Here is a 7,972-nt window from a genome sequence, read left to right on the forward strand (position 1 = left end):
GGATTACAGGTGTGAGCCACGACGCCCGGCTGAGCCTCTCTCTTAAACCAGGTCAAGGCTGCAGTGAGCTGGGATCATGCCACTGCACTCCAACCTGGGCAACAGAGCAAGACTCCAGTCTCAAAAAATAAATAAAATAAAATGAAATGAAATACAGGCCAGGCTTGGTGCTTCATGCCTGCAAACTCAGCACTTTGGGAAGCCAGGGAGGGAGGATCACTGGAGCCTAGGTACTCAAAACCAGGCTGGGCAACATAGTGAGACCTTGTCTCTACAAATTTTTATTTTTTTATTTTTGAGACAAAGTCTCACTCTCTCGTCCCGGCTGGAGTGCAATGGCACAATCTCAGCTCACTGCAACCTCTACTTCCCACATTCAAGCGATTTTCCTGTCTCAGCCTCCCAAGTAGCTGGAATTACAGGAATGTGCCACCACATTTGGCTAATTTTTTGTATTTTTAGTAGAGACGGGGTTTCACTATGTTGGCCAGGCTGGTCTCAAACTCCTGACCTCAGGTGATCCACCACGCCCAGCCCTACAAAAATAATTTTTAAAAAATTAGACTCAGTGGAGCAGGCCCCATAGTCCCAGCTACTCAGGAGGCTGAGGTGGGAGGATTGCTAGAGCCTAGGAAGTCAAAGCTGCAGTCAGCTATGATCACCCACTGCACTCCAGCCCGGGCAGAAGAGCAAGACCCTGTTTCTTTCCCTTTTTTTTGTTGCCCAGGCTGGAGTGCAGTGGTGCAGTCTCGGCTCACTGCAACCTCTGGGTCCAAGCGATTCTCCTGTCTTAGCCTCCCGAGTAGCTGGGATTACAGGCGCCTGCCACCACACCCAGCCAATTTTTTGTATTTTTGGTAGAGACAGGGTTTCACCATGTTGGCCAGGCTGGTCTCGAACTCCTGACCTCAGGTGATCTGCCCACCTCTCGGCCTCCCAAAGTGCTGGGATTACAGGTGTGAGCCACTGTGCCCGGCCAAGACACAGTCTCTAAAAACATAATTAAAAAATAATTAAAACAGGGTGAGTCTGAGACCATCCCAGGAAACCTGGCTTCCACTGTACTGAGGAGGAAGCCACAGTGGGTGGGGGTCCCCAGACCTGGGAATGGGAAGGCACTGCCCAAGCTCTGCTCTTTTTCTAGGAATCCTGATGTGAACGCAGACTCCCCACCCCAGTCCTGCTGCCCCTGCTCCCAAAAAGCAAGAAGCACAGTAGCTGCACCCAGGGCTGGGTCTCCATGTCCCACCTTCTCTGGGCTGGGCTCTCATGGAGGAAGAGCTGCAGCAGAGACCCCAGGCTGCCCAGGCCAAGGGAGACAGAGACCCAGAGGCAGGCGGAGGATGTGAAGCAACTTTAATCGCCACCCTCAGACGGGGCAGCAGGAGTGTCTTAAGCATGGGGTCATTCTACCCGCTGGGAGCTGCCTGGGGCCAGCCCCTCGGTTCTGGCTGTGACAGTTTCCCCATCCTAGCTCCCCGGATCTCCATAGGGAGTGTCCAGGGACCCTCAATCTCCAGGGCCACTTCTGCAGGATCTCGGGTTCGAGGTTCTACGTGGCCAGAAGAGCTCAGGTCTCTGAGGGCTGGTGTGCCTGTGTACCCATCCGCATCACTGCTCTCCTCCTGCCCGGCTGCGCCCAGGGCTGGGTGACGGTGGTGGCAAGTGCTTGTCCTCAGGGCAGCGAGGTCTTCCGTTCTGACAGCAGCAGGGACTCCTTCATGGCCACCAGTAACCCCAGCGGGCGGAGGCGCTCCTGGGCTCGGAGCCAGGACAAAAGGAGGAGGGTGGCGGCGACCAGGCTTGCACTGAGCACCGCTGTGGGGAACAGATGGACAGAAGAGTAAGGAGCAGGAAGGCAAGAGCCCCCACACCCACCAAGCTCCATACACATGGGGATGGGAGTTCTGCAGCTCATCCCTTCCCACCTACCTCCCCTGAATCCCCGGAGCGTTAAGGCCCCAGCATGGGAGGGTAAGTCCCTCTTACCAGCAGCTGCAATAACCCCATAGGCAGCTGGGCTTCCAGACTGGTCTCCAGCAGAGGGGGATGTGGCATTCCCAACAGAGGTGACACTCTCCAGGGTCACAGGGGGCCCCATGGTTGTGGCATCCCCTTCCGGGAGGATCTCGTTGGTTCCTGCAAAAAGCCCAGGCGTTCAGTAGTTGAGGAGAAAGCACTGAAGGCGTGAGGGGGCCAGGTGCCCAGGGGAGCCCTTGGGGTTTATCCTCAACCAACCCACGCTGGGTGAAGCTGACTGCTGCCCGTAATTATGTCTTTCTTCTTTTTTTTTTTTTGGAGAGGGAGTCTGGCTCTGTCACCCAGGCTGGAGTGCAGTGGCGCAATATTGGCTCACTGAAACCTCTGCCTCCTGAGTTCAAACGATTCTCCTGTCTTAGCCTCCCGAGTAGCTGGGATTACAGGTGCGTACCACCACACCTGGCTAACTTTTGTATTTTTAGTAGAGATGGGATTTTGCCATGTTGGCCAGACTGGTCTCGAACACCTCACCTCAGGTGATCCGCCCGCCTCGGCCTCCCAAAGTGCTGGGATTATAGGCGTGAGCCCCTGTGCCCAGCCTTTTTTTTTATTTTTTTGAGACAGAGTTTTGTTGTCATCCAGACTGGTATGCAGTGGCCCAATCTCAGCTCGCTGCAACCTCCGCCTCCCAGGTTCAAGCGATTCTCCTGACTCAGCCTCCTGAGTAGCTCGGATTACAAGTGTGGGCCACCATGCCCAGCTAATTTTTTTGTACTTTTAGTAGAGACGGGGTTTCGCAATGTTTGCCAGGCTGGTCTCGAAATCCTGACCTCAGATGATCCGCCCGCCTCAGCCTCCGAAAGTGCTGGGATTACAGGCGTGAGCCACCAGGCCCGGCCCCTGATGATGTCTTGCCTCCCCTACAGGGATGCAGGCACGGGCAAAGGCATGTGTCCACGCCCCCGGCCTGGCCACGCCCCAGCAGGCAGCGGGTGTCCCCATCTACCCACGAGTCCAGCCCAGCCCCGCAGGTGCGTACCACAGCCGAGCTCGTCGCTGGAGTCGGGACAGTCTGGGTGGCCATCGCAGCGCCACGTGAGTGGAATGCAGTCATCGCTCAGCGTGCAACGGAGCTCGCCTGCTGGGCAGGCCAGGCGGCTGCAGTTGCGTGGTTTCTTGTCGGTTCCCCCAGAGCAGTCACTGACACCGGTGCAGGGGCAGGGGAGGCCAGGGGGCGGTGGGCATTGCCCATTCTGGGTACACGGCTCAATCCCTAGGGCACAGGGTTGGTCAGGTCCCAAATGCCCACCCAAGAAGGCCCAGGTACTCCCTCCAACTCCATCCCCTGCAAGCCCCTCCCTCTAAGAACAGCTGAGCCCAAAAAATGCTGCCTTCCTAAGGCTCTGCCCCCTGCAACTGTTAACTCCACCTCGTAAGGACAGGCCTCCCTGCAAGCTCTTCCCCTGAGACCCTACTAGCTCTACCTTCCTACAAGCTCACTTTATTCTATTTGTTTTTTCTTTTATTTATTTTTTGAGACGGGGTCTCCCTCTGCCGCCCAGGCTGCAGTGCAGTGGCGCAATCTCTGTTCACTGAAACCTCTGCCTCCCAGGGTCAAGTGATTCTCCTGCCTCAGCCTCCCGACTAGCTGGGATTACAGGGGACTGCCATCACGTCCAGCTAACTTTTGTATTTTTAGTAGAGATGGGGTTTCACTCTGTTGGCCAGGCTGGTCTCGAACTCCTGACCTCAAGTGATCTGCCTGCCTTGGCCTCCCAAAGTGCTGGGATTACATGTGTGAGCCACTGCACCTGGCTCCCTCCCTCTCTCCCTTACCTCCTCCCTCCCTCTTTCCTTTTCTTTTCTTTCTTCCTTCCTTTCTTTCATTTTTCTTTTTTTTTTCTTTTTCTTTTTTTTCCTGAGAGAGAGTCTTACTCTGTCGCCCAGGCTGGAGTGCACTGGCACAATCCTAGCTCACTGCAGCATCAACCTCCCAGGATCAAGTGATCGATCCTCCCACCCTAGCCTCCCAAAGTGCTGGGATTACAGGCATGAGCCACTGCGCCCAGCCCAAGCCCATCTTAGACCCCGCTTCTTATGACCCACAGACCCAAGCCGCACCCATCCCTGCGGCCCTGCCTTTCCCACAAGCTCCACCACCGCGTGCCTGGCCCCTGACATCCCACCCTCAGGCCCTGCCCAATGTAAGCCCCGCCCCGGGGCGTGGCCACTCACTGCACTCCTCCTCATCGCTGCCATCGCTGCAGTCCAAGTCCCTGTCGCAGCGCCAGGTGAAGGGCACGCATAAGCCACTGGTGCGGCACTGGAACTTGGTGGGTGGGCACGAGCCTGAGCTGGGGCCTGCGAGATGGATGCAAATGAAGCCTGAGAAGCTGGAGGCTGGACCTTTCTCCAAGAGCACAGTAGTCACTGGCTGTGACCCGCAGGAGACAGGCAAAGTCCTGGGATGTAGGAACCACACTGGCGGCTGCTTGTTACTAAGCCCCTAGTATGAATGGGGCTCAGAGTGTAGCAGTTCCTGGGCTCAAGAGCCCCACTGGGGAGGTGCTACTGCACTCCCCAGGTTACAGAGAAAGGAACTAAGAGGAGGCCAAAGAGCTGGTGGCAGAGGCTGGGTGCAGTGGCTCATGCCTGTAATCTCAACACTTTGGCAGGCCAAGGCAGGTGGATCACTTGAGGTCACGAGTTCGAGACCAGCCTGGCCTACATGGTGAAACCCCGTCTCTGTTAAAAATACAAAAATTAGCCGGGCGTGGTGGTGCACGCCTGTAATGCCAGCTACTCGGGAGGCTGAAGCATGAGAATCGCTTAAACCTGGGAGATAGAGATTGCAATGAACTGAAATCATACCGCTGCACTCCAGCCTGGGCAACAGAGCAAGACTCCATCGCCACAAAAAAAAAAAAAAAAAAAAGAGCTGGTGGCAGAGTTGGGGTTCGAACTCAGGTCTCGCTGATCCCAGCGTCTTCACCAGGCTCCTCATAGCAAGATGATCTACCCGGGAGACCTCCAAACTCAGTGGTTAAAGAGACTGGGGGATGGGCCATTTCTCCACATGCCCTGGGTCAGGCTCCCGGGCTCAGGTTAGCAGGGAGGGTCTATCTCCTCTGCGTAGCAAAAGGGAAACTGAGGCACTGGGTAGAAAACCTGCTCAGTCACCAAGTCCTGTTGCCTCGCCTCCCGAATTCCTCCCAGACCTATCACTTTCCCCATCCTAAATGTGTCAGCTCCTCACCAGAGCCCCAGGCCCCAAGGTCCGTCAGGACACCAGAGACTTGCCCTTTCCTCTCTCCTCTCTACACCCTGTGTTTTCCCCTCAATTTTCAGATCTCAGCTGATTTCCTGGGAGGGTTCTCATGTCCCTCTCGGAGACCTAGGAAGCACTGCCTCCCACGTCTAACAACTGTCCTTAAAGCCCTGGTCATGCCTGTCTACCCACAGACTGGACAGTCCGTGGAGGTCAGGGCTGTGACCTGGCCGCCTAAACCCAGGGCAGCGCCTGATTATAAGTGGACACAGGTCACATAAGGGTCCAAGCTGGGTCCAGAGAAGATCCGGGCTGTCCTAGATTCTAAGCAGGGAAGCTCAGCTGTTTGCCGACCTGGAGGGGCACAGAGGGGCCTGGAACCTGGGCCAAGGGACAGAGGAAGGGAGTGGCCTTTAAGGCTTCCTCCTGGGTGTGGCCAGGGGAGGTGGCAAATCCGCCACCCTGGCTTAGCTTCACTCTGCCAAGGCCTTTAACCTCTTCCACATTTACCCACCAGCCATGAGCCTCCAACCCCCCACTCCCCACTGCCAGCCCCTCCCCGGCCTTCAGGCCTAATTGCACCTACTTGCCACACGGTCCCTGAGCTCTATGGATCCCGGAAGAGCTGTGGACAAACCGGTGCCTGCTTCCTTCCCTGCCCCCGGGGGATCTGGCAGCCTCCAGGTGTGGCTCTCCACCCAGGCGCAGACTTCCACAGCCCTGACACCTCTGACCTCCCTTCGCTGGACTGCGGGAGTGTGTGTCCCTCTGCAAAGTGGACAGTAGAGCACAGCAGTCCCCGCCTCATAGGGTGTAAGCCTGACAGGAGTTAGAGTGACCACTGACTTTCCCTCCTGGCCTCAGTTTCCTCACCTGTTAATGGGGTATGTTGGGAATCCCTACCTCAACATCCTGAGAAAAAAGAGATTGTGTATAGAGTTTTGTCCTGTAATCCCAGCATTTTGGGAGGCTGAGGCAGGCAGAACACTTGAGGTCAGGAGTTCGAGACCAGCTTGGCCAACATGGTGAAACCCCATCTCTACTAAAAATACAAAAATTAGCCGGGCGTGGTGACGGTGCCTGTAGTCCCAGCTACTCGGGAGGCTGAGGCATGAGAATTGCTTAAACCTGGGAGGCAGAGGGTGCAGTGAGCCAAGATTGCACTACTGCACTCCAGCCAGGGCGACAGAGGGAAACTCAAAAAAAAAAAAAAAAAAAAAAAAAACAAACTTTTGTACTTGGTTATAGTGAACTCTGCCTCCTTAAAAAAAAAAAAAAAAAAAACCAGGAACATTTAGCGTGAATGTCAGTGACTTTGGGATGAGTCCAGGGACCTAGAAAGTGCGGAATGAACAAAGGAGCTGGGAGCTGGGAAAGTGTGAGCCTGAGCCCAGAGCTGGAAGTTGGGAGTGCCTGAGTGCACAGGGAGGCCACTCCAACCCTCCAGCTGCCTCTAGGGGTATCAGAGAGGGAGCCCGTCCTCACTGGCCACCAATACCTCTTAGGCCAGGGCGAACATGCCCATGGGGGTATACTGAACTTGTGACCCCAGTCTCTGCGAGAGCCTGGAGTAGCATGGGGGGAGAGACCTCGCGTTCTCTAAGGATGGAGGACAAAGGAGGAGAGACTGGGAGGGCAGGGACGGTCGCGGAACGGTCGCAAGGCCTGGGCGCGAGGGTTTGGAAGGCAAAGGTGCGAGAGGCACCAGGTGACCCGCCCTGCGTGATCAGCGGTCGGACAATCTGAGCCTGCTAAGAGCTTTCCTGACCACGCTGGTATGAAGGGCGGCTTGGAGGTGACAATGGGGCATGACAGAGCACAGCAGGTGTGGAGGGGGTGTGCAGGGCCGGAGCAAAACCGTTAAAGGCAGGTGGAGGCACCCTCCTCCCCTCCCCCAGCATGGGGGTCTTCCTAGCTCCAGTGCGCTCCTTCCCACAAGCGATGAAGTCCAAGTCCACGTGCTGGGGGAGTGTCATGAACTGACGTGCGGTGCAGCCAGTGGCTAGGCGTCGTCGGAGCGCGGCGGCGGGGCGAAGCCTCACGAGGGGTGGGAGCCCGCGCTGCGGGGGGCCACTCACCTGCGGCCTGGGCAGAGGTCGGGGTGGAAAGCGGGGTCGCGGCGGCCTCCAGGCCTAGTCCGAGGCCGAGCAGCAGCAGCAGCGCCAGGCCCAGAGCCCCTGTTCGCCACGCTCCAACCCGCGCCATCCAACCGCCGGTCAAGCTGTCCCCGCAGCAGCGCCGGCCACGCGCCGTCCAGACTGCTCTCTTATCCCTGCGCACGCGCACGCGCGGGGTTGGGGCGGGGCCCAAGCCCCTGAGCTCTGCGGCGCCCGCGGCTACGCCTACCGTAAATGTCAGAATAGAAGGGAAAAGAGAATTAGAGGCCCGTCCCCACTTTCCCCAGTGACCAGATCAGTTGAAAGGTATGGAGCCCTCTTGAAGTTAGAAACTTCTGGGGATGGGAAGGAATTTGTTGGTGTTCATTTGCATTATTTCCCCTTCCACATGAGGACTGCTGCAAATGTTACTGCCTCGTGATCTTCTTTAATATGGCAGCCACGCCCCTCAGGCACGCCCCATTTCCTCCCTCATCCCACTGCTTTTGTGGCGCCGACAGGTAATTTATTTTATTTACTTATTCTGGTTTATTGTCGGAGTCCCCATAAAATGCTAGCTACTGGAGGGCAGGGATCTTCTGTTGCTCACTGCTTTATTCTCAGGACC

The 7,972-nt window shown here is 56.6% G+C and overlaps 1 protein-coding gene across 1 annotated transcript; it reads right to left on the reverse strand.

Annotated features, from left to right (window-relative positions):
* Positions 1-1,339: 1,339 nt before the first annotated feature.
* CD320 (CD320 molecule) lies at positions 1,340-7,514 on the reverse strand (the record flags this gene model as incomplete). The annotated part of the gene is made up of 6 exons (XM_054541346.2): positions 1,340-1,818; positions 1,990-2,139; positions 3,020-3,253; positions 4,216-4,341; positions 5,835-6,016; positions 7,327-7,514. Coding segments are annotated over 6 exons (1,023 nt in total), but the record flags the coding sequence as incomplete, so codon positions are not given.
* Positions 7,515-7,972: the final 458 nt, after the last annotated feature.

This window comes from Pongo abelii, chromosome 20, assembly GCF_028885655.2.
Source record: "Pongo abelii isolate AG06213 chromosome 20, NHGRI_mPonAbe1-v2.0_pri, whole genome shotgun sequence".
Lineage (NCBI taxonomy): Eukaryota > Metazoa > Chordata > Mammalia > Primates > Hominidae > Pongo > Pongo abelii.